This window comes from Mus caroli, chromosome 2, assembly GCF_900094665.2.
Source record: "Mus caroli chromosome 2, CAROLI_EIJ_v1.1, whole genome shotgun sequence".
NCBI lineage: Eukaryota > Metazoa > Chordata > Mammalia > Rodentia > Muridae > Mus > Mus caroli.
The window spans coordinates 134,696,502-134,723,243 of record NC_034571.1 but is presented as its reverse complement, the minus strand read 5'-3'; the positions used below and the strand labels follow the sequence as shown (position 1 = coordinate 134,723,243).

Genomic DNA, 26,742 nt, shown 5'->3' with positions numbered 1-26,742 from the left:
GTGTGTGTGTGTGTGTGTGTATGTATGAGTGTTAAAGGCTTCCATTTTCATGATTTCCTAGGTAGAATTTGGCTTTTGAAATTTCCTTTGTTCTAACCAGATATGTTGATCCTTAGATCAAATAATTTCCTTCATCCTAGATTACATGTGTATAAAGTACCACAGAATCACAGTTGAGCACAGGCAGCTCAGACTCACCATCAGGACCTGAAGTGTTTTCTGCCTCGCTGGAACCTTGGCTTTCTGCAAACACAGCAGGTGCATCCTTGCCTTGAGCTGAAGGAAGGAAAGCAGAGTCCTGATTACAGAGAATCAGCTCAGCCCTGCTGCCAATCTGCTCTCACCCTCCACTGCCCTCTTAAAGTTCAAAATGCTCTGGGGATTTAACTTCTTTTGCAGAGTGGGTTACAGGAGGAAGTCGTGGGTTGAGATGCTTGAATATCCCAGAGCTGTCTCCCAAGTTCTCTTTAATTTGTGAGGTAATCTCGTGCACACACTGTTTCTCAAAAAAGAAGTGTAGTAGGATAAGAGAAAGAATGTGCTCTAATCAACACAAAGTACTGTTTAAATTTAGGGAGGAAGAGAGAGGAAGGACTGAGAGGGAGGGGGAGGGAGAGAGGGGGAGAGACAGAGATGGAGAAAAAATGGAGGGAGGGAGTGAGGGGAGAGAGCAGATAGGATATGGAAGGAGTGAGGGAAGGGCTTGTAGGGAGAGAGGGAGAGGGTGAGGGAAAGAGAGAAGGAGGAGGAGAAGGAAGAGGAAGGAGGAGGAGGAGGAAGAGGAAGGAGGAGGAGGAGGAGGAGGAGGAGGGACTTTAAAAAAACATGAGGGAAAAAAGTCTGATCTTGCCTTAGCATGCCTAAAAGTAGAAAGTTCCCGTTTCCTCATAGGAAGAATTCTCCTTGTTAAACTACAGGTATGCAACAAGACTGCCTCTCTAGACCTTTAAGGCACTGCCATGTTGGCTGTTGGCATGCTGAGTGTCTAGCCTGCTCCTGGCTTGTGTGGTGACTGTTTTCTATATGACCCTCAAAAAGAAGGACATCAATTCATGGTGGTTCAAGTTATAGCCTCCCCCCCAACCCAAATAAAACCAAAACTAAAACATCACCAAGGTTTCTCTGTGTAGGCCTGGCTCTCCTAGAACTCACAGTAGCCCAGGCTGGCTTCCAACTCAGAGGTCCCCCTGCCTAGTGCTTAGATTAAAGGTGCAGGCCACCACACTCAGCTTACACAACATTCTTAACTGTCACATCACATCGAGAGAGGGCTGTTCACATTTCCAGATATTCAGAAAGACACTCAACCTCTCAAAGCTTAAATACCTAGTATGTTTTCTCAACATGAATAACAAGGGCATTCATAAATAAGATAAAAATGCTACAATACAAATATGTGAAGTTTTTATTTCTGTATATTTTAAAGAGAAGGTGAAATCATTTTACAGGAGGACATCCTTGGGGTAGGATGTGTTAAGTTCACTGTGCCAAGTGGGGATGAAGCAAAAGATCCCATGTATAATCTTTTCTGAGGGAGACTTTTACTGGTACAGTCTGTACTCCCAGCAGCCATTTACTGATGCTGACAGTCAAGAAATACAACTTAAACATGACTGAGCACATAGCCTGGGTGGTCAGAACTTGAAGATACAAATACCAGTGGAAGCGGGCAGAGAGGAAGAAAGCCATCTTACGATTTGCAGTATGAGCTAAGGCTCATTTAACTGAAAATGCTGAACAGACTTTTGTATTGGCAATTTTAGACAGGGAGTGTGAAGTAGACAGAGGAATTGGGGAGATATTATTCTTTGGTAAAACCGATGGTGCAAAATTAGATGAGCCGGCACAGAAGGCTAACACAGGAAGAAAATTCTTCAAGAGCAACAGTCCTGTAGTATTGCTTGAGTTCTTCTGAGGATGTGATTGGAACACAGGAAATAGACCTTGAACTTCCAGCTGGACCTGTCGGCATAGTATCATACTCCAATTCTGAAACTTCCAGAACACTTAGCACTTTGCATTTGCTCATTAGCAAACTACTTACACTCCAGTGCAGAGAAAACCAGTGGTGTACTCCATAAAGGTGGGAGCATGGGCAGTTTGCTATGTAAGACTGAAAGCAAAGCATAAATGAGGAAAAATAAAAAAAAATATTTGACTTCATAAACAGAACAAGCTTTGGGGTGGAGCTTACATACAAGTGTTTAGTAAGAGAAAAAAAATACTTGGATTTTAAAATCATAGGCAATTAATAGTATTAAAAGATGTAAAGAACTTCTAAAAATAGAAATATAGGTCACTAATCCAATAGAAAAATTGCAAGAGATGTAAGAGCTCATTAAGAAATAATGTCCTACATTCTAGTGAAATGACTCAGTTTTATGAGAGAAATGCAAATGAAGATGATGATGATGATGAGACAGGGTTTCTGCTTGACTTGGCAGATGCAGATTAACCCTCTACCAAGAATCTCTAGAAGCACTGAACAGATTGTTGATAGGAATTATTTTAAGGAACCAATGAGCTAAGAATGCAGCACAGACACTGTGAGGAACAGAGCGATGAGCTGACATTCTAGCACCAATGATTGAATGGGCACTCCCAGGGTTGAAGGAAGGCAAAATGTGAGCAGCTGGAGTTCACCAAGGAAGAAAGACCCTGCTAAGTGCTTCAAGTTTTTGGTAGGTCTAAGACAGATCAACTTTTAAGTAAAAACAAAGTCCAGAGCTTGGCAGATAGCTAAATGGAACACTTGCCTAGAATGTGTAAGTACATGGGATTAATTCCCAGCATACACACACACACACACACACACACACACATACGCACACACAAACTTTTAACAAATAACTTTTAAAAACAAAGAAACACCTCCTTCTTGGGTGACCTTGGACTACATTTCTCTATTATGTTCTCCTACTTGTTGGAAGCAAAAATAAATCTTCTCTGAGGAAGATAAAAAGCACTCAGAATCTCAAATTATCCTCAAAGTTCTTAAGCACCGTGTTCACCCTACAACCAAAAATTACCTGGCAGTGCAAAGCTGCCACAGCAGGTCACTGAAAACCAGGAGAATTAAAGCAAGGGGCCATAGACAAAATGGGAATGAGCCATGTAGGCTAAGAATTTGGCAGCTGAGCTGAGTAATATGCATGGCCAAAAAGTCCCTCAGAAAAGTAGACACTGTAAAACCAGATGGCAATTAAGTAGGTGAATTTGATGGCAGGTCCACTCAGCTGAAGTACGGTTAATAAGCTAAAAGCTGAATCAGGAGGAAACACAGGAGAGTGAGCAGGAGCCCTGTCAGACATAGTCTGGCCCACCCACTGAGTGTAAGATGTAAGAGATAGTCCAGCCTAACCTTTGAGAGAGAACTTGGAATTTGTGGAATCTTCCTTGTAATGAGCAAAACTAATATTTTAAGAAAGAACAGGGCTAGAGAGATAGCTCAGTGGTTAAGAGCACTGACTGCTCTTCCAGAGGTCCTGAGTTCAAATCCAAGCAACCACATGGTAACTCACAACCATCTGTAATGGAATCTGATGCCCTCTTTGGGTATGTTTGGGGATAGATACAGTGTACTCATATACATAAAATAAATACTTCTTTTAAAAAAAATAAATAACAGATACTAGTTTGTTGAAATTAATGGGTAGTATGGTGCTCTGATATTCTATAAAGGGTGTGATAACAATAAGAAAACTTAATGCAAAGCAAAACTCAGATCAATCATTGTGAAATTGCTGGAAACCAAGGATAAAGAAAAACTGTGAATATTGTCTAGTTAAGCAAAGGCCTATTGGACTTAAAGTAGCAACAGTTAAGATTTGGGTGTAGGTTTGCAACAAACACACAGAAATGGAGAGAGTGTAACATTTTCTTAGGAATAAAGGAAAAATGTCTCTAACTTAAATTCCCATACCCAACAAAATCTTTTCAATTAGCATTTGAAATCAGAAGTTTTCTTAGAAAAACAAAACAAAACAGAATTAGGTAATAGCCAATGTCTACAGAAGGGATAGTTTCCAACATTCTTGAAAGAAATCCCAGGTTGGTTGCAGAACCAGTAAGAAAAGGGAGCAGAGGGAGGGATCTCCTGACTACGAGGTAAACATATTACATAAAACATGTTATACTATCTAGCAAGGAGGAGACTGGGAATCTGGGAAATGCTCAGTGAGCAGCACAAGTTTATCAAAGCCAAAGTTTACCAAAGTCATTAAGAGAGCGCCCAGGACTCCTGTACTCAACAGCCCCAAAATGCACATGTGATTAGAAGGACAGGAAAGACAACAGATAGTGAACAAGGAACAGTCTTGTGACAAAGAAGTGTGCTGGTAATCACTGAAGGTTTTGACTAACTTTTTACCACATTTCATAGTTTCATAAAACCATGGGTTTACTTTTGTGTTTGCTTGTTTTGTGTTTTTGTTTTTCTAGTAAAACCACTATAAAATGTCTGACCCTTATCCCACTCTCAGGAATTCAGTTTGAGTTGAAGAATTTATAGCATCAGTGTTATATTTGATAAGAAGTTATAACCACAGAAGGAAACTGAGCTGGCCTACTTCTACTGACACATGATTTCGTTGACATTCTTTTCCGGGTTCTCACTTCTGATGGGATCTAGATCTAGTGGCAGAGTGGAAGAAATAAGAGAATTCCTGAGACATCCAATGTTAATACCCTTAAAGAAATGCCCAGCGAACAGGTCAGTTACCAGTCTATTAAGCAATGCTCAGGAGTTACAGAGACAAAGTTTGGAGCTGAGACAAAAGGATGGACCATCTAGAGACTGCCATATTCAGAGATCCATCCCATAATCAGCCTCCAAACGATGACACCATTGCACACACTAGCAAGATTGTGCTGATAAGACCCTGATATAGCAGTCTCTAGTGAGACTANGCCGGGGCCTAGCAAACACATAAGTGGATGCTCACAGTCAGCTATTGGATGGATCACAGGGCTCCCAATGGAGNAGCTAGAGAAANTACCCAAGGAGCTAAAGGGATCTGCAACCCTATAGGTGGAACAACATNATGAACTAACCAGTACCCCGGAGCTCTTGACTCTAGCTGCATATGTATCAAAAGATGGCCTANTCGGCCATCACTGGAAAGAGAGGCCCATTGGACTTGCAAACTTTATATGCCCCANTANAGGGGAACGCCAGGGCCAAAAAGGGGGAGTGGGTAGGTAGGGGGGTGGGGGGGGAGGGTATGGGGGACTTTTGGGATAACATTGGAAATGTAAATGAGGAAAATACCTAATTTAAAAAAAAAGGGAAAAAAAAAGAAATAGGATACAAAATACTGTCAAGATCTAGGGAGGCCACGAAAGAACAAGTTGAGCAAAGTAAAGTTCAAAATGCCAACCAGAAAACAGTAAGCTGTTAAGTTGCTTGCCCTATGCCTATGCTTTTAACCTCATTATCCAATAAGACTTGTGAGACATCTCAAACTATGGCAGTATGTTAGCACACATTAGCAATGTATACAATAGGTGGTTTGGGATTCAAAGCAGACAGAAAGCACAGCAGCCGTCAAAGTTCTAGCTCTACATACTACATTTCTGGAGCACAGAGAGGCATTGTCTATTTGATCTGTTCTCATAGCTCTAACTGTGTTTGGTGGATGTAGTCATTTTGTAACATTACTATGTGGTGATGTGTACCTGCATGTATTGAATGGGACTTGAATCTATCTGTGTATGGGCACTGGCATGCTTTGATGACTTTGCATGCTCATATGTATATCTGCTCAAGTGTACAAGTATGTACGTGTATTCAGGAAGGGGGAGAAGAACAGACATTTGTTATTCTGACATGAGTGTGACACTGGTGTTATCTGAACGGCTTCTATCCTGCTGAGCAATGCAACTGAGTGTCCCAGAGAAATGAGTCCATTCCACATAGACAATAGAATCTGATAAAGCCCAAACACCTCTATTCTCTATTTATTCCAGTTTGCCTGACCTTCCCCCATTTTGATTGGTACTGCTTGCAACATAAACAAGAGGTATATTTGAGGACTCCTAGCAGGAGATAAAAGATGCTGAAATAGAGTCTGGGACATTCAGTGCCATTTTCATTTTCAATTACCAACTGCCACTGCTCTCCTCAAAGCTTTGATTATAGCATCCTTTTGTAGGTCGGTGGCATTACATAAAAAAATGATAAATGGAGGATGCCTCATCACAGAAAAAAAAATGCCATGGTGCATACTTAATGCCAGGTAACTGGCCTTTTAAGTACATAAATTTAGAAAGATGTTGGAGAATCATCTAAGGTTATACTTTGAGATATTTACTAATAATTAAGTCATGTAAACAAAGAATGACGATCATCTCTCAGAATACACACTTGCATGTAAGCTCAAAGAACAGGGCCTATTGGAACCCCACTGTATTGAATTAAAGTGTTGTTGACCCAAATGAAGTATTTTTGAACCACCGTCCCAACATCTGTGTTCTAGTGTTGCTATTGATTACTGAAAATGTTTATTTCCCACTTGATTCCCACTTGGGAGTTCTTTCCACTGTCTCCTGATGCTAAGTTTGGTCATGAAAATTTGGGGAGGGGGGTGCGCACAAAGCATCTTCTGAGTCAAGTCACATCGAGACTGGCAGTGCATTTGTACAGTTGAGTCTCTGCTGGTTCTCTTGTTTTCTACCTTAACATGAGCTTGCTTTATGGATCAGCTGGTCCAATGAGGATGAGACTCAATTCAGAGCCTGGCATGCTTTCTGAGTCAGAGAAACTGTAGTTGGTCCTGGTATTTGCAATCAAGATATTGATGAGTTTTATTCTAAGCTATGGCTAAAGATGATTTAACATGCAGCATTGTTATGGTCATAGCATGCACACACACACACACACACACACACATACACACACACACACACACACACACTTTATATATGTCAATGGACATTGTTTCTTAATTCCATCTCATAGAAATTATATCTGTGAGGTCAGAATTTTGATTTGTACCTAACACGTTAATATATGATAATAAATAGGTTAATTTCTAGCATCTACTAAACAAAAAAAGGATAGGATAGATATGTAGAAAATACTGAATTAAAATATTCAGGGAAATCTAATCCAAGCTTTGTTGACTTTAGAATGCTTTTATGATTGTAAAAACAAAACATCTAGGTCTAGACTCCCATCCAGCTAAGTGAGAAGAGAACAAAGACCCACATAATGAGGGAGGACAGAGCATCAGTGCAAACACAGGGTTAGGAGAGAATGTGACTCTCCAAGCTACACTAATACAGTCTTACTGACATAAACTCAGTTTTATTCCCAGGTCACCAACACTCCATCTTTACACTATATTCAATCTCAGGAAAAAAAAAATTGCTGCTATCTTTCAGTACTGTAGTCTCCTTTTATTGCTACTTATCCATAATTAGCTTCTTTAAGATCTATATGAATAGTACTCAAGTATGGAGAATAAAGTGTCACACACCTCTTTTTTCTTTTAGAAAGAAAAATGATCAGTTTGCTGAAGGTAAATATGTCTGTCACTAAAACATCAAATTTCTGATATGAATGTTCTTAACAAGTATCTATTTTTTCTTTTAGTCTTTTACGTTTTTTGTTTGGAAACAAGCTATAAGTGCCTAGAATGTATTAGTTTTCTTGTCAAAGGTTCATGTCAAAGGAAATTCTTCAATCTCATTCAAACTAAATCAAGGGCTCTTTCTTTCTTTCTTTCTTTCTTTCTTTCTTTCTTTCTTTCTTTCTTTCTTTCTTTCTTTTTCTTTTTTTCCCATTTTCTTCTTTTGTTGTTTAACACCTGTACAATAAAACTGTGCCATCTCCATCCAGAGCCAACCGCAGCAAGACCCCCCCTGCCTTTGAATGGTACATACTCTGTACAAGATTGTTGGGGGGGGGGGGATAGCAATCAGGCCGGGCGTGGTGGCACACGCCTTTAATCCCAGCACTTGGGAGGCAAAGGCAGGCAGATTTCTGAGTTTGAGGCCAGCCTGGTCTACAAAATGAGTTTCAGAACAGCCAGGGCTATACAGAGAAACCCTGTCTTGAAAAACAAAAACAAAGCAATCAGTGGACGAATAAGAAGGGGGTAAGGGGGCGGGGGCAGTGCCATGGAAAGGTGGGGCAAAGGAAACAACCCAAGCTGCTTCTCCTCCGCTCCCTCTGGTAACAGATCTAACTAGGTGTCTGAAGGTCTAGGTGCCACTCACTCAGTCCCCAGATGGATGTGGAGCCAGGTTAGAGACTGGTCCCTTGCTCTGGCCTAGTTAGTCCCAGGGCCCTTTACAGATTCCAAAGGAGAATCAGGGGCAGGTGGAGGAGAGATGGGTAGAGGATGCTGTAAGTCTCTGGGAGGGATGGCAGGCAAAGGCTCAATATCTCAAGTTGGGGAGCCCAGGGTAGGTAGGGTGAGGCAAATAGGGGAGGGGTGCAGGCAAAAGATGCCAGAACAAGTTCATACTGTGCACAGAGCAGAGAGTGAGAGAGGAGCACCCTTGCCTCAGGCCCATCTCAACCTGCCTTTATTAGAGTAACTCCCTTGTAAACACCAGTCTCAAAGTGTAAGAGCTGCTACAAAGGGCAGGGGTGGGGCAAAACTGGCAGGAGGTGTGGAAGCACCAAAGGCCAGGGATTTGCCCCAGCCCCACAGCTCTGGGCCAACAGCAGCCAGGATGTTTAGTCATGTGATGATATCCCCTATCCTTCCTCACCCTTCTCCCTCCCCAAATGGAGAAAGACAACCTGGGAATACTTTTCTCGGAGGGAGGGAGCATCCCCAGAGCTCATGCAGAAAGAAAAGGGAAAGGAGGTAAAGAAAGTCCCTCAATACAACAAGTTGTCTCAAATCGCCACAGTGATACAGACTTATCAGAAACCAATGAAACAATACAAATTTAATACTAATAAAATAAATACTATGGAAGACAGAAGAACACAGGAAGACAAAAAGAGGCACTCAAGAGATTTGTGTTTTTCTCATTTCTTCTTAGGACAGGCCACAGCCACCCAGGCCCATGTTTGGTCTTGGTCATAATTAAGAGCACTGATTGCTCTTCTAGAGGTCCTGAGTTCAATTCCCAGCAACCACATGGTGGCTCACAACCATCTGCAATAGGACTCAATGCCCTCTTCTCATGTGTCTAAAGACAGCTCAGCTCAGTGTATTCAAATCCATAAAAAAAAAAATCTTAAAAAGAGAAAAAAGAATAAGTCAAGGGCTTTTAAGTGTCCTGCATTTCGAAGGCATTTCCAGTTTGTTACTTATCAAAAGCCTCTGTCCTTCCCTTCCCTTTCCCTCCCCTCCCCTCTTTACCCTCCCCCCCTCTCCTCCTGCAGCTCTCATCCCCTTCTGGAATTTAAGATTTATCATTATGGAGATCTTCATGTTTTATGAAGATTTAATTAGCTGAAATGGATTACAATTTAATGAGATATATACTGAAGTTTTAGAAACATGTATTTCTAAATGGAAATGAAAAAAAGTTCACTGAGCCTAATGTTTAAATAAGTCTAGTGATGATTAAAAATACACAGAAAGAACACTTACACATAACTCTCTAACTGCTCTCAAAGTGCTAAGGAAAATGACCCTCTCTATTATATCTTTCCCATAATCACCCCAGAAAACATAAAATGCATAATTGGTCTCCCTTTACTCTCCCTCAGTCACGTCCCCTCAGTTCTTCTTAGCTTCTTACATAAAGCATAGGCAATGTGATATATTCTCCATAGCATAACCTTTTTATATTATACAAATATTCACAGCATATTCATATTCCACTGTTTAATATTATAAATTAAATACATATATATTAATATCTTAACAGATACATTCATCTTAAGGCACCTTTAAAACAATCTAATATCTTCTCATGCTGCTTTACTGTCTGGCTACATAGATGTGGTGGATACAACACTCTGGAAAAATTCTGTGGATGGTTCCCTAGGGTAAACTCTTAGTGGATTCCTGGATCAAGAATATGTGTGCATTTGGTGTTCATGGGTGTCGCAAAATTGCTTTCTGGAAGAGACAGACCAATCTGTGCCCTAATTAGCAATTATGAATATGATTTTCCCACTTGATCCCAGCATTTAGTACCCTTACACTTTCCCTGGAGAACAAACCCTACCATACACAGTTATAATTTGCATTATGACCAGTGTTACCCTTCTCTCTTCCTTTCTGTTATATATATATATATATATATATATATATATATATGTTTATATATTTCTGTTATATATGTATATTTATATATATATATTTATATTTTACCAGATTTCCTCATTGGTTGATTATTGTATGTTTTTCTTTATTGACTTTTATTGTTCTTTGTGAGCTAAGAAACTCCTCTATGCAATACATTGCAAATTTTTCGTCTTTTATTTTGATATAATAAATTCAACTGCATTTTGCTCAAAAGGTTTGTATTCCAAGACACACTACTTGTCCCACCTCACAACTCAATAACACATCACAGCTGTGATTTGAGGTGAGATTGTGATACAGACATTTTTTGACATGACTTGCCCATTATATCATCAATATAGCTTCCCCTTCATTTTAGAGAGTGCTAGGGTCTTTCATGAATTTCTTTCTTCCACGGTAGATTCTTCATCTGTTTGCATGCATGCTTGCTCTCCTACTTCCCCGCTATGTGATGGTGAGGCCTCAGTGTGTCTGCAGGGTAATGAGTAAGGAGTAAGGCATCTATTCCTTAACCATTATGATCCCTCCATATCTATGGCCTGTGGTCCTCTAGGAACCATTTTCAGGAAGGATTTTCTTCTATCTAAACTCGTGGCTCTCAGGGCTCTGTGAACAGCCAGTGTGAGTTCTAGGTTTGTGTGTCCTTGCCCAGGACATAGAACAGAAAGACACTCAATTATAGCAGGAAAAGATGATAAACATCAAAGATGAGTTAATGCATCAGAGCTATGAAGCTATTTATCGGCATAGAGGACCCTGTGTGCTATACAAAGGACCTGGGCTTTTATGTTATATAACATGGGCTTTCCGGCTCAGGTGTGTAACCTGGACTGTTTGCCTAATCTTTGTATGATCTATCTGCTATATGTAGTACTATATACAACCTGCATATTATATGACACATTAATATCGCTTTAAAAGATTTATTTTTGTTTGTTTGTTTTAACTGTATTATGTATCTGTCCCCAGATGAGCCTGACACCCACAAAGGCCAGAAGAGGGCATTAAATCTATTGGAACTTACAGATGGTTGTGAGTTACCAAGTAGATTCTGGGAACCAAACCTTTGTCCACTAGGAAAACAGCCAATACTCTACAATACTCTAAACTGCCTAGCCAGCTCTCCACTCTCTCATTAGCATCCTAAATCTTTCTGGATCCCAAATGGTCCTGCTTATGGGCTCCGAATGGGGTCATAAAATAGACTCTCACTTGCTGAGATACAAAATAAGTGAGCTATTGCTCTCCTCATGGAACTCACAGGTAGCCAATGCAAGTTATTATGCATCCTCATGGCCGGCCACTGGCCAGGGATGTAATATAAAACTCGGAAGAAAAAAAGTTATCTTGTCTGAAGAAGAAAAGGAAATATTTTGGAGTATAAAAAGCTAACTTCAACGTTGTAGCTACATGAGTTTGTCTGACCTGTCCTATATCCATTTAGACACATAGAGCCATCCCCTGTGTGTAGAACACCTGGAGAAATTGGTTTTTTTGTTTGTTTGTTTGTTTTGTTTTGTTTTTTAAATCTTTAACCAACTGCCTTAGGCCTAGCACTTTGGGCCCCTCCTGTTCTCCTTTTCTATGCTGTGTGACTTTCCCTGTAATTTCAGAGGTCGTCTCAGCACCCCTAACAGTGTGGTCTCACCAGCCCAGCCTTCTCAGGTTGGCATGCTTAGTTCAACAGAGCTGGATTCTGATCTCACATTCTACACACGGCTGGTCTTTTCTTTCCCTTTATCAGACCCTAATTAAGTTTCCAATTCTCATTCAGCCTCATTATGCAGCCCACCCCCACCCCCACTGGGGCTTGGCAGGAAGGAGGACTTTAAGGAGGCCCTTCTCAGCCAGAGGCTGCCAGAGCTTGGCTACATCTGGGTTTGTCCAGCAGGAACAATACAAATTGGGTATCTGTAAAACTCCACGCGACATCACACACCCTTTGTGGCTTTTGTTTCTCTACCTCTACCATCCTAATCTGTACACCACGGGCTACTGAGCAACACTGAGATAGGTGGGATTTCATGCTTTCATTCCTTCTTTCTTTTTTTCAGCCAGTAGAGTCTCTTTATTCTTTGACTCTAATAGGACTTTATCCAAGTAAGGAGCCACAGCAGGGGCAGCTTTGATTTTTTTTTTCCCCCAATGGTGCTTTATGTAAAATCTTCCATAAGGAAGGAACTTAGGGCTGGAAATAACTAAGGCTGCATTCTCAGAACCTTCCTATATCCTTGAGGCTCCCAAAAGAAAGCACTTCTGCACCTCAAATGGAAATCCTACATGATTGCATACGCACACAGCTATTCAAGGTGGAGTTCCATCCTGTGCGTTTTAATTTGTGGACATTCTTACTTCTCCTACATTCAACATCTATGTGGCAGTTTCTTAAACAGCACAGTTTGTTCTGAATACTTAATAAAATCTTACTATATCACCTTTGATCATGACCAAAATATTAAAAACTATTAAAATAAAACAAACACATACAGAAAAACACCCTGCATCTGAGAAATACCATGCTAGTCTACAGGAACATGGGAGGAGACTGTTGAGACTCTGATCTGAAAATGCTCGAATGGTTCTGCTAAACTGATCCTGGTTTTGGTTGCAGCCCAATACCAATTCTCTCGGCTTCAAAGAGAGAGAATAGATTACTTCCAGCTAAGAGAAATTTTCATACACACCTGGTATTAAACTAAATACTTCTTTCAGCTTGTCTTCACAAAGCCACATCTTAGACACTGGAATCTTAATCTTTCCGTTTCTCTAGTTTTAACCACGTTTCTATCCTCAAGCATTTAACTGAGACCCCAAACAAGCACATGCATGCCTACATGAAAGCCAAGTTCAGCGATACTATGAAGCACACAGTTGAAATTTCTGTTGATCCTAGCCTGCTGCCTTTTACAAAGACCATTCAGTTATGATGCTGTTTGCCCAGGCCCTTCCTTACATGGGGTTTTAGTCCCTCCTCAATGATAGCTTATGCACAAGAGTCCTTTCTGCCCTTTGAATCAAGGAGCTCCATGTCCATCTTCTTGCTTACCGGAGACCTTTCCCATGTGTGAACACCGACCCCAGTGAAGTGATGGGGCTGCCCCCATGTACACACTGAGGTAGTCAGGACTAAGATTTCTTAGTTCCTCTCAAGCATTCACACTAGCAAGAGTAGTGAGAGCATCCTATAGAGCTAAAATTTGGGGAATGGCCCCCCAAAACTTTCACTGAGTGGCCCTGTCAGCCTTATTCATTTGCAAGCAATGAACTAGCATATATTCCATATCCCAGGGATGGGCTGAGGGAGTGTCAGCTCTGTGACACAATGTCTCTGTACCATGATGGCAGTGGGTACAGCATAAAAGGAGAGTATGGAGATGTTTCTTGCCTTCAGGATCCTTGGGGACCTACAACATAAACGGTGTACCCATGTTAGAAAATTAGGGAGTAAATCTCAATAATTTGATTCACCTTTCTAGCCTCCTAGAAAACTGCGTTGATAACACTGTGGATTTTTAATGACTGAAGTCAGTAATGCATCTCAGCTATGTTCGGAAGACCATGTCGCAAGTTCTGAAAATGAATAAGTACAAGGCTTCATGGCTTTCTTGGTCACCAAAAGGCCCAAGGGGACAGGAATACAGGTGGTTGTCAATTTTCAGCGGATGCTTCCACTAACTTGTCAATCCCCCTGGGTACAGAGGTCTTCATGAATTCATGCCATGGCATCAGCCCTTGTCTGAGTTGATGCCCCAGGGCTGCTCAGAACCTTTCTCCAACCCCACCGTGCCTAACATCTTCACTGGTCCACTCACACCCAACTCATTTGTGATAGCTGGCTTGTACTTCTGTCTCGGATGTGGGAATCTTCAGGTACCCTGGTTTCTCCCACAGGCCTGGATACTATGCTTGATCCACTGTCTTAACAAGGTATGGATCCTTTGCCCTCTGTTTGGTTTGGCCACTGCTTCCTCTCTCAGACTGTCGTGGACACTCCTACAGCTGTCAAGCTGATTTCTTTGGCTGTGTGAAAACAGCATCTTTGGTGAGAGAATGGATTCTGGCAGGTGGAAATAATAGGGCCTGTGCCTGCTTTATCTCTTGACATTTAATCTCTTGTTCTAGGAGACAATTCAGGAAACCTTCCCCATAACAGGAAAAAATAGCCACATAGAATTTTCCTTTCAGCCCAAGAAATCTTAATCCTCTTTTTGTTCATGTAGTTTTACCAAACTAGAGATCCTGTCACATAACCTCTTCAGCAAGATAACAATTCACCTTTGGGGATGAGGCAATCCAATTTTGATTTATTGATCGCAGGGCACAAAGCTATTCTTAAAAAAAAATACAAACCCGGAGACCAATCCATATGTGATTGTCAAATGAAAGCTTGAAGAACAGGCTTACTAAGAGGGGAAAAAATCAACAGAATTTAATTTCCTTCTTTTTATAGAATGAAATAGACATTTTTTGTTGTTGAAAAAATCCAGTTTATAAATACAAAATGCACAAGATACAGGACATTATCTACTCTCTCTTGGGCAGATACAAATATCAATAATGTGCTAAAAGTCAAGCTTTGGTTTTAGCTCTTTACTTCTGTTGAATATACCCCACTTATTAGCCAGATGATTTCAACTGAACATTGACTATTTGTGTGGTTGTAATCCTTGGAGAAAAAGGATGGGTTCTCATATACCGTTATATAGACTCCATTACAGGGAGACTGTTAGCTATGTGGTGGTTCATGTGTGCATGAACATTTATATAAACCTTGTAAGCAAGGAAAGGAGTGCTTCTAGAATGTTTCTTATGTAGGAAAAATGGCTAGCTTGTTAAAATCGTATTTCATTGACTTGAAGATATCTCTTCCCCTGCCTCTTAACAGTAGGGACTTGAGATGAATTGGAGGATCAATGTCTCTACAATTGCTGTGAACCTAGATTGAAACTAAGTTCAGGCAGAGGGTTTGCATTTGCTTGTGAGATATTGGACAGCATTTCCAATTTCAGATCACTTCAATTGATGTTTCTATAGACTGCATTGGTAGAATGAATTCAGGGTACATATGTCCATGACTGGCATGGCTCATGGTTCAAGTTCTTAAGGAAGATAGGTGCTTGTTTGTTCATTCATTTTGTTTGTTTTTTAAACAATGCCCAGGTTAAGATATCCAAATCCCCTAGAATCTTTGAGACTCTACTGTGATTTTCAGCCATCTTCTCTGGGTTGACTATGTACCCCTTCAGCTGCTAAGGACAGTGTGTGTGTACTCTGATGATTTCTTACTCCCGATGACTCTGCTTGCCAGGGTACTAGAGTTTTATTTTTGTTTTGTCAGTGACAGCCAGGCCTTCCTGAGAACATTAAAACCTGAGAACTATCTGTTTATTGACTGCTCTTTATTTAAAGTGCTAAAGCTCTAACTCCCCTCCCCCAATCTGTAACTTCAACAATTGACAGAGAGAGTCACTGGCTAAACACTGGCTAAACCTGTGAGTACAAGTGAAAACAAAAACAAACACAAACAGCCCCTCCCTCCCCTCCCCAGGTGACTCTTGGTCAGAGTACTTTATCCCAGCATAAGAGCCTGAACTCTAACAGCTCATCATCCTTCAGTGACTGTCTCTTCTTGCCCCACCCTGCCCCAGTCCCTAGGACTAACCTCCCCGGATAAACTATTTACATTCAAGATCAGCTTTGAATGTGAGCTTGGGGAAAGATCTATAACTGCAGATTTTTTGGGTGCTGAGGGAGAAACATTACAAGTCTAAAGCCAACCTGGGCTGCCTATGACCAAGGACAACTTGATGAAATTCTATCTCAAAAATTTTAAAGGAGCTATGATATATTTCAGTGGTAGATACGTGTACAAAGCTCTCCCTCCCTCTCTCTCTCTCTCTCTCTCTCTCTCACACACACACACACTCACACACACAGTATGTAAAGTATAAGATATATTTGAAAATATAGCTCAAACTAAAAAAAAAAAAAATAGCTCCAACTTATGAGTTTCGGCCTAATAGTCCTTCATACTATGTTCTGAGTTAGCACAGTTTTCTTCTGTGTGTGTGTGTGTGTGTGTTGATCATAACATTTATCAAATGATGGGTACTTAATTACTTTACTCATGAAAGTAAAAATTCATGAATGAATAATTTTCCCAGACTTTGTATCAGGAATTATAGGTATTATGGTCATTTAGAATTAAAAATAAAATCTGCCTCTAAAATGACCCTTCCACTGAACTCTTTATTCAGAGAGTCTGTTCTTTTTCTTAGTGATAGTAGAAACTCATTCTCACATATATTAATTTTGGAAACATTGATAGAAAAATAAAAGTCTCCTGGGATGATATGAAGACTGAATATAAAAAAATAAATATGAACCTAAATTTGAAATAACTGAAATAAGTATACATATCCAATTAAGCTAAGTTGGCACATGCAGGACGTATTCAATATCATGCAGGGTTTTTTTTTTTAATCTTTATAGGAAATGAACAAATAGTTTTACTCCAGAAGTGAATGTACTCTTTGAAAAAGTCTATATAACTTTCCAAGATTTCTCAAGGAAACTAGCCCAGACTAGACCCATAGCACCACCTGATCCTTTCCATTTTAGTCTTTGGGCCATCTGCACTGTACCCACTCATGATGTTTGTCCAAGGCAGAGCTCTAGGGTTCTTCCTACATCCAGTGAGTAAGGACTGGGCTGGGTACTCAGTATCATAAAAGCTGCCTCAGAATCCACGAGTCATTGGCTTATTGACAGTTTTTCACTAACATCAATCACAAAGTTTCTGGAAGGCCAGTGCACACATTTAATGGATAGCCTACCTCAAATTTATATGTAGCATAATACCTATGAAGTTGGGGAAATCAAACACTAGAAACAGGATTGGTTCAATGGAATGGCTTTCTAAAATTCTAAATGCTGCACACCTGCATTTCCAGGCAGAAATTCTGAAAAATCGCTGTGTTTGTTCCTTCATTCAGCGAAGACCTGCCTATAAATAAATTGTGTGTAAATAATTTTCAAAGGTCATAAAATTACAATGAGAAACCAAACTATCCTAACTCAAAAGTTAGTCTACAGGACTCCCCCAGTCATTTGGAAAGGCAGACGTTTAAGATGCCTGTTTGGATTCTACTACTTGTTGACTGGTTGTTTTATGTCAGATATTATTTACCAGCACAGTGATTCAGGATACTAATGTGAAAAACAAACTAAAACCTAACTCATTCAGAGGTAATGTTTAAAATAAGATGCTTAGTGATAATCCCACAAGTATTCTCTCAGTATTAGTCCAATATACATTGTCTCCTGATATACTTACCTACCTATATATGTGACTAGAAAAGAGACAGACAGTAGAAAACAGTGCTAATGTGCCTTGATGCTGGAGCCAGATTTATCTGATTTTATTCCTGGCTAGCTGATAAAATGCACAGCCAAAGACAACACTTGTGTCTGTTTGGTTTTTATAGGCGTGTTGTTTAATCCCCTTTGGCTTTCCAGCTTTGTCTATGATTTCCCTGCTTTGGAAGGATATAACCTGTAGAGCTGTTTGTGTGACTCTGCTCTTAGGATGGAAGCTGAGGCATGCTGACAGTCTGAAGGAGAATCAGCAGGGAGGGAAAGGTGGCAATGACCCACAGTGTGGAGGAGTGTGAGATCATCCTAAAGGGGTGGGCAAGTGTCTCTGCTCAGATTCTGAGCTTACAAGCCATTGAATCTTGTTGAGGCTAATACTACTTCTTTTCATCCCTATGAAGGATGCTATCCTAATATTTATGTGAGCATCCTCTGAGTTTCTCATTTTTGATTAAAAGTTGGTCTACCAGAATGAGTCATAGAAGCACTGATGGTAATATGGGGCTGAGTCATGCAGTAGATGATTAAGCTATTGAGAGGTCTTTGCTAACCCACTGACATCAGCAAGCTTCAGTTTTCTGTTTTATAAACAATGTAATTTGATTACATTTCAAGTACTGTGCTTCCTTATTTTCCTATTTATTATGTAAATTGCATATGTAAATGAATTGGTGATAAAGATATGCAGACTTTTGTCTGTAAAGAAGGTGGACATGCTATGATGAGTGCTGAATTTTGAGTTGGTTTTCTGGTGATGGCATAGTACCCTTTCTTCCAGTTCCATCTGTTTATGGTAGCAGCAATATTGTCTATGATTAAAGTACAATGTTTGATTCAGGATGAGTGAACTTGTTAGACTTAAGAACACAATCTAGCTGAAATATGGTAATCAACATCCTCACTCCCTAAGAACCTATTGACTTTGAAGGTCTATGTAACTACTTTGTACCCATTGCTTAGCAGAATTTCCTTCAGCACCTGCTATACCCTAATGTCTTTGTGGATTACAGGCAGCAACTGCATGTAGGAAACAGTCTTTGCCTTCCAGAGTCTTAGATGAGTAAATTCAAAGTGACTATGAGTTATTCTGGGCTAATATAGGCCTTTCATTCAGTCCTGTGTTGGGGTGGTGACAGTAAAGGCTACTTTTCAGGGACATATTTCCAGGGAAAGTTAATGGACTTTCTGAGCCCTGAAATGAGTTCATACCAGAAAGATCACAGGAGAAACAGCAGGTACAGAGACCTAGTTTCGTTGCAGAATTCAAGATGGCAGTATTTGGAAGCTCAGCATATGAAGTAATAACAAATCACAGTCAGAAAGGTACAGGGGTCCAGTCCTTGGAAGACTCTAAATTGCTACTTGGAAGGCTATGACAACAGCAGGCTTTGATGGGCAGTGGCATAATCTGTTAGTGTTTTGGGAAGGATTAGTCTGGCTGCTGATGGGAGAATAATCTTGTGGGGGCAGAGAGAAGAGTGGAACAAACAGGAGAGGAACACTTCTCTTGGCTACAGTCCTGGGCCACTCCCCAACTACTTGGACAGCTGGGCAGGAGCCTGATGATCAAGTAGCATCCAAAGGACAGTAAACAGAAATGATGGACTTCTGGGCTTGACACTCAAAAAGGATTTGGAGTGAACTCCACATCCCATGCCCTCTGACAGGTAATGAACAGGGCTTCTTAAACCCCAGTAAAGATCAGATTCACTGGTGCAACTGAAGAATACACCTCTTTCTGTGTCCTATCCTAGAGACTCCAACTGCTGTTGGGACCCAAGAATTTGCAGGCAAGCTGCCACATAGGGAGACCTTGAGAAACACATCAGAGTCATAGAAAGGAAAGTCCCCTGTTTTTTAACATCTGTAAACAGATTCCCTCCCCCAAACTCAGGACCACTTTGCCAGAGAGCAAGAGGTATGCTTTGCTCACTTAAAGGCATTACAATTTTGAGGTTGTTTCTTCAGCTTGCCTATACAATAGCAGGCACTTGTCTTAGGGTTTCTATTGCTACAACAAAACCATCAGCCAAAGAAACTTTGGATATGAAAGAGTTTTTTTTTTTTTTTTTTAATATACTTCCTGGTTACAATTCATTACCTAGGGAAGTCAGGGCAGGAAATCAAGCAAGAGCCTTGAGGCATGAACTAAACTGAAGCAGAGGCTAGAGAGGGATGCTGCTTACTGGCTTGCTCAATGGGTTTTCTCATGTACTCCACACAGTGAATTGGACCCTACCCTCACCATCCTCATCATCAAGAAGATGCCCCACAGGCCAATCTGGGTAGGACATTCTCTCAAGATATTTCCAGGCCCAAGGGACAAACTAGAATGGAAAAAGAATGAGATATTAAATGCTAGAAAGTTGGCAATCATTAAGGAAGCAGGGTGTTGAATGATAGAAGTGGGCGGAGGGAGAGGCAATATTAAGGTTAAGTTTTAGATGCCAAAACAGACGAAGATGCTGAGGAGACATGTATATGAGCAGAGACAATTTTGATGAAGATGCAAAGCTGCATAGTTTCCCTTAACAGCCTTTATTTTCTCAGCAAGGTGAGAAATAGGACCACAGGAAATGAGAAAGGGTTTGTAGACAAACACAAGGAAAAGAGAAAATTGGAAATGCTGCCTGCTGTAAGAAGTTTGTGTGGGTTGTCAAAATGCTGACTCACAGGACTTATTAATTGTAGATTCTGGGTGTAGATTCAGCTATCTTTTAGCTGGTGCAGAGGACATGTAAATTTCCACACCAGAGCTTGACACATTTTGAACTGACAATATGAATCGATGACCTCACGGTATTCCTTTTCCCTCTGAGCCTAACTTTAGGTACTTGTTTTCTTTCCATCTTAGTTCTACTTTGCATTCTTTCTCATTAGGTCTCCATGATCATTTCATAATGTCTGCTTTTTTAATACTTTATGCTCTATGATTCACATTGCCCATTCTCTCAAATGCAATGAAGTTGATGGAGATGCCTTTGGCCTTTTGAAAGCTTCCTTGTAGCTTAGCTAACACCTGTGGAAAGTTCCTAGATACTACAAGCTGTGAGAGACTTGGAGGTAGGGGTGACTATGAATTAAACATTCTCCCTGGCCAGACACTCACAGGCTACAGGAGATGGACTTTCCAATACATTAATTATTTCAGCTCCATGGGCTGATGCTCTCCTGCAGGGAAAAGTCTCAAGACCTTGACTGCTGGACTAATGAAATTCATTCGTCCTCCACAGATAATGTAGGTACCAACTGTGTGCCATGTATTGTGGGCTTCTAGTAATACAGTAATCAAGATGAGGAAGCTTTTATAGGGACAGGAAAAAGAGGCCATCCAGCTGGAGTAAGTGGAGAGGAGGTTCACCTAGGAGTGAAACTTCAGATTAAGACCCAATTAAGGGATCTGGTTATGAGAACCTGAAGGAACACATGTTTTTCTGAAGGAGGAAGCCCTGGCCCAGTGTTCCCAGTGGTAAATTAGCCTGCTCCAGGAACAGAAGAGTGGGTAAGAAAACCAGAGGGTAGCAAAGAAGGCTAAGTAAAGACGTAGACTGATAGGGATGATGGGACTAGGAAACTGAGTTTCATTTTAATCAGGTAATTTAGAACCTGACCAAATCAGTTTAGTTTGAGGAGCTCTATCAGTTCTGCAAGGGCCATGTGGCAACACAAAACATCCAAAACAGAAAAACAATTTCTGGAGAGGACAGATCATCTCACCCTAAATAGTCACACATGATGTATATGCTGAGAGCTGAGCACTGTTATGGATTCCGGGACTCAAAAGCCAGAACTGAAAAAAATCCTCTGATCTACAGGATATGAGGAGTTTAAGAGGGGGCATTGAGGGAAAGAAACAGTAAGTGTGAAAACCCTTGGGTACGAGCACACCTATATTATAAAGAATGGTACAGATGTGAGGGACTAAAGGAAACTCAGATGAGGGGTAAAAGGGGACAAAGGGTCAAAGTCACAATCCATAGGGACTGGCAGAGTTATTTTCCACACAAGACTGAGGACAGATTTTGAAAAGTGAGACATACTTATATCATAAGAGTCATCCAGTTGTGATAATATGATAGGCAACATGCAAAGATGAAGTTATGGAATCAAATAAGTTATTGCAGTAGTTGATGCAAATTGGACATGACTGTTGGTGGTAGGAGACATAAGATATTTTAAAATAAACTAATAAGCATTGCTGACGCTGTGGACAGGTGATGTTGGTGACAATGCGAAGAGGTCAAGACAACTTCAAAACTTTGGCTCTAACCTCTGAGCATAATGGAACTACCACATGCTCAGAGGAAGCATTGCAGATGGGAGCAGACATTAAAAAACCCAGTGTTGAAGAGAGTGAGCTGGAGATGTCTAGAAGGTATTCCTCATAGGAATTATTATAAAAATGTAGAATTCAGTGATGGTGATGTTACCATTCACAGAAATAGAACTTGAAGTTAACAGGTCATTTGTAGAAGTAGAATCAAATCAAATAACAATAGTTAGGAAGAAAGAGAAGTGAAAAGAAGTTGGGGAAAGGATTTAAATAAAGACATACAAGCAGCAAATCATTGCTATTAAAGACTGCCTTCCATTCTTCCTCCCTCTTACATTTCTACAAATAAAGAATGATACTTGGTTCAATAAACTATAAAAACACTCTTCAACCCAGATAGACAGCACACAAGGACCTCTCCTACGGCCATTTGTTACCAAGGAAGGTGAGGGTAGAGTCTTTATTTGCCTGTAGGGAATCCTCTCACAAAGATCATGCATAGGAAGACAGGTGCATTGAAGACTACAGCAGATGCTTTGGCTGGGATAAATGGGAATGAAAGGGACAGTGACATGGTCCAGGGATATTGAAGAAGTTGTCTGGTTATTTTTTCTTGGCTTCTTTTAAACCCAGATGGTGATCTGGTTCCCCTCCCCTGAATTCATCACATAGACTCTTTGAGAATAGTGAGGCTGTTACTTTGCAAACGAGAAGGGGGGAAATTAGGCCTAGCTATCTACTAATTCACACAGGACTTGTCGTTTAAGACAACTGGTTGTCTGATCTAGGGAATATAATTACCAGGCTATTAATGCTGACATCTTCAGTATAACAAAGCTACCACCCATGTATTGAGACTTCTTGGGCAAAGTCCTCACATGGTAATAGAGCTGAACTACACTACAAGGAGGTCCATAATTTAGTGCTATTAATGGTGGTGGAAAAAAGTAGAAAACTTCTAGAGACAAATATTGACATTACCTATACTGTAGGAAATGCCTATGTTAGGGCCAGATGGGAATTTGCAGCAGAATATCCCCTCCCTCATTTTGAAGTTTTTACAGAAGTCCTGTGATAACATTGATGGTAAAGATCTAGCTGATGGTAAATGGGTACAGATAGTATGGGACTTCCCCTCTCTAGTATTCAATTCAATGTTCTGTTTACCTAGAGTCTTTCTCAACAGCTATTTCTTAGAACATCTGAATGCAATGCAGCTGGCTCATAGACCAAGCCATCTGCTCCAGCCTTCTGGCACTAATAGAATGCCATTACTTACAGTCATGGTCAGAAGAATCTGCAGGGTGGTAAATTGGAATGCCACTCTGTGAATTCTCTGTAAACGTTCCTTTCTCTATATCTCCCATGGGAGTGATACAAAACTTTCAAGACTATAAATATAGTGACACTAGGTAGGCTGCTTGTTCCTAAAATGGAAGCACTTGGCCATGGAAAACTAGAACACTGTTACCTGGCCATTTAACATTGCTGCAAGCAAGTGCTGCAGTTTTCCTAGACGCTATAGTCGTGGTATTTAAAAACAAAACAAAACACCCATTTCAGGGAAGATGCACCGAAGCCATCCCTCACCATCCATCACAGTGGGATCTCAAATATGAATTTTAATATGTGCTTTTTAGTAGATAGCGCACATGGCAAAACTTAGAGGGGCAGCCCTTATTCCAATCTCACTCCAAACTTAAGAGGCATGTGTGATGGCTATTCTTGGTTGTCAACTTGACCACATCTGGAATTGTAACAGAAGAAGCATAACTGACTCTGTGATGCAAGTGTGATTCATGCTGTAAACCTCAGCACATAGACAGCACCATCCGCCAAAATGAAAACAAGGACCTAATCCATGAAAGTTCATAGTTCTGAGAAAGTCTCTAAACGGACTGACCTTGATTTTTGGCTTCTGTAGTACTGCTTTTGGCTAACTGTTGTTGCTTACTGAAGTATGTCAACCCAGAACATAGTTTTGATGCTTAAAAGTCTCCCTGAGAAGTCTCAGAGCAATTCTAGGATTCTGAACACCCAGTGTAGACACTGGCCAGACAATGAAAACTTTTTATTGGTTTAAATACATGTCCCAGTAGTCTTCTCTGGTGACTACCTTGCAATTGAATGAACAACAATCCAGAAATGGAGGGCACATCTGTAAGAGATAACTTGCTTTGTTTGAAGGAGGTGAATCCACTTCTAGTCTGGACCATTGATACAGGGAATCACACACTTTTGATTTGGATTTTTGAGGTGAGAAGACACACCTTTAATCTTGGTCACACTTTCTGCTGGAAGCCTTAGTAAGAAGACAGAAGGACTTTTGCTCTTTGCTTGCTTGTGCTTGTGTTGCTAGCAAGTTCATTCTTTTATTGGCATTAGACCCTACTTTTCTGGGAGTACAGTGTCTACTGAAGACCAGCTGGAGACCTCCAATGCTGTAGACTAAGTGGCTTCTGAACTCTTAGATTTTCTGCTCAGAGCCTACCATTACTGGATTAGTTGGACCAAAGCCTATAGTGATTCTAATAACTCCCTTTCTATGTATCCAGGAAGAGACTTATTCTCTAAATTCTGCTACTCCAGAGAACCCCGACTAATACAACATGTTTTGCCATTTGAATTTTCAGTTCAACAATCTAGACTGTGTTAATATTTTATTTACTTGCCTTTGGTAAGAGCTGCTGATTTTCTTATGATCAGTGATGTTATATATCACTTAAGGGAAAACTCAGATTTTAGATGGGTAACACAGTTGACTATCTTTTTTGTTAGTTTTCTTTAACTAAGAGCACTTGTTCTTCAACCTTTCTGCTACACATTTATTCTTGCAAGAATATGAATGCTAAATTTGGGGAATTTTAAGACAGATTCACCCATCATTCACTGTCTCCACAAAGAAGAACCAAGAAAATGAGCATGCATCTACCTTTGGAGGTAGCTGACTATGAGATAAGACACTGGAAGCCAGCTTGAGAAAAACTAGAACTTGATATAGCTCAGAGTCCCAGGACTACAGCAAAGAAAGATAAACAAAATATCCTGGCACATATGCCCATGCTCCATAACCAGGGAGGGGTGAAGTTTGCTTATGCATGGGTGAAGGTGAAATAGTATCTCAGCAAAGTTATCAGAATGGGCATTGTCAGTCCAAATGGCTACTGGGGAGTTCTGCAACCTCTAGAGGTATGCTATTCTTTTAGAGAAACTAAAGTGTGCACAATAGTTTGCATTTGGAAATGATTACACATCATCTCCTAATGAACAGTGGGCTCTGGGTGCTAAAGCCAGGAGTCAACTTGAGAAAGGAGCTATTGCATGAATTTGGACTGCTCGGGGACAGGGGGTGGGGGGGAAGGTCAGAAGCTGTTCATATTTCTACCTCTCTGGTGGCTTGGTGGAAAGGTAACCTGGTGAATCCAATATCTACCAGCAGACTGAATCTGACTCAAAATCCTTGGGGGCCCTGTATTGTAGTTCATGGGTGTTGTGACACAGTCACAAAAGATTGTATTAAGGCCTGCAAACTCCAGAATGTCAGAGGAGCTTTCCCTCTGAGACCAGTGTTGGGGGAAAAGTCTATGATTCCACTCAAGTCATGTTATCAGAGGCGTGCAGAGGCATCCTTGAGCTGTATCACTTTTCAGGGAGACAGGCTTAAGGAGGTCTGGAGAGATATTTTTCCCAGGTCTAGACTTGGCTCATTTGGCCTTGCTGCTTGGGAAGTACTTATTAACAATGGAATGAGAAAAACTCGTGGGTGTGCGTAGCCTGAGAGGACCTGTGGGTATCCTTGGATGTGTCCAGTCTCTACTCAAAGGCTGATAAGGAGGGGCAGATAGAAATGGCTGCTAGAGAAAGGTACCAGTCCCTGCCATAGCCATTGGTGTGAACATCCAGGGATCCCCCAGATCCTACGTCTGGGTGGGTACTCACAATAGCAGCAGCAAGGACTATGACCTGTTTTATGTGCACCTATTCTGACCATACACTGGGGTTCTGGCTACCACTGTCTGAAAAGCAAATGGGTCTGTACCACTTTTTCATAAGAAGACAAGCTCTTCAGACCTCCTGTTACTACTGCTGTAACCAGTACCAAAGATACCAACAAGCAACATAACCAGCATCAACAGTACCTGTGGACTGTCCCCATTTCCCAACAGGGGTTCATTGTAGGAGTATGTAGACAGTGAGCAACCGCTCTCTCCACTCTCTCTTCTGGAACTGTTGGAACATTTCTGCTTCCGTACAGCCTGCAGAGACAGTGAGCCTCTCCAATTCTAACATGATACAAACGATGTCCAAAATCATTACTAGAGGCTTTAAGCCAATCCTACATGCTCACTTCTATGTGAAAATAAATCTAACTTTGTATCATAAACCTACACCCTCAAGGCAGAGCTTCAGAAGAAAGCCATTTACTTAGAAGACCATCTGATAAAGTTACGCAGAGAGAGCTGATTCCACAGATAGAGAAATCTCAACATAAGAAGGTGAGGAGCACTGCCAACCAAGGCGCTGTTAGAGCTCCAAGAATGTGCTACTACTCTCCAGTAGCAGATACCAAAGAAATGTAAATGGATTCAATGCCTGGTATGCAATTTAGCAAGAAGAATCACAAGAAGCTCAATGAACTTCAACAAAGTATAGATGCAGAGTTAAATAAAATCAAAAGCAATATGGGGTATGATTAGGAAAGTCAGTGAAGAGACCGGCTTTGAAGTATCCAAGGAGCTAAAGAGATCTGCAACCCTGTAGGTGCAACAACATTATGAACTAACCAGTACCCTGGAGCTCTTGACTCTAGCTGCATATGTATCAAAAGATGGCCTAGTCGGCCATCACTGGAAAGAGAGGCCCATTGGACACGCA

At 40.8% G+C, this 26,742-nt stretch overlaps 1 protein-coding gene across 6 annotated transcripts in view; it reads right to left on the bottom strand.

Annotated features, from left to right (window-relative positions):
* Nucleotides 1–26,742, bottom strand: part of Macrod2 (mono-ADP ribosylhydrolase 2) — a 1,935,542-nt gene that overhangs the window by 17,971 nt on the left and 1,890,829 nt on the right. For 5 of the 6 annotated variants that reach the window (XM_021155700.2, XM_029471903.1, XM_029471912.1 and 2 more), the window contains one exon: nt 199–276. The exons of the other annotated variant lie outside the window; for it this stretch is intronic. In XM_021155700.2, the coding sequence (XP_021011359.1) occupies nt 199–276 (78 nt within the window). The remainder of the gene's footprint in view (nt 1–198; nt 277–26,742) is intronic. 6 annotated transcript variants of the gene reach the window in all.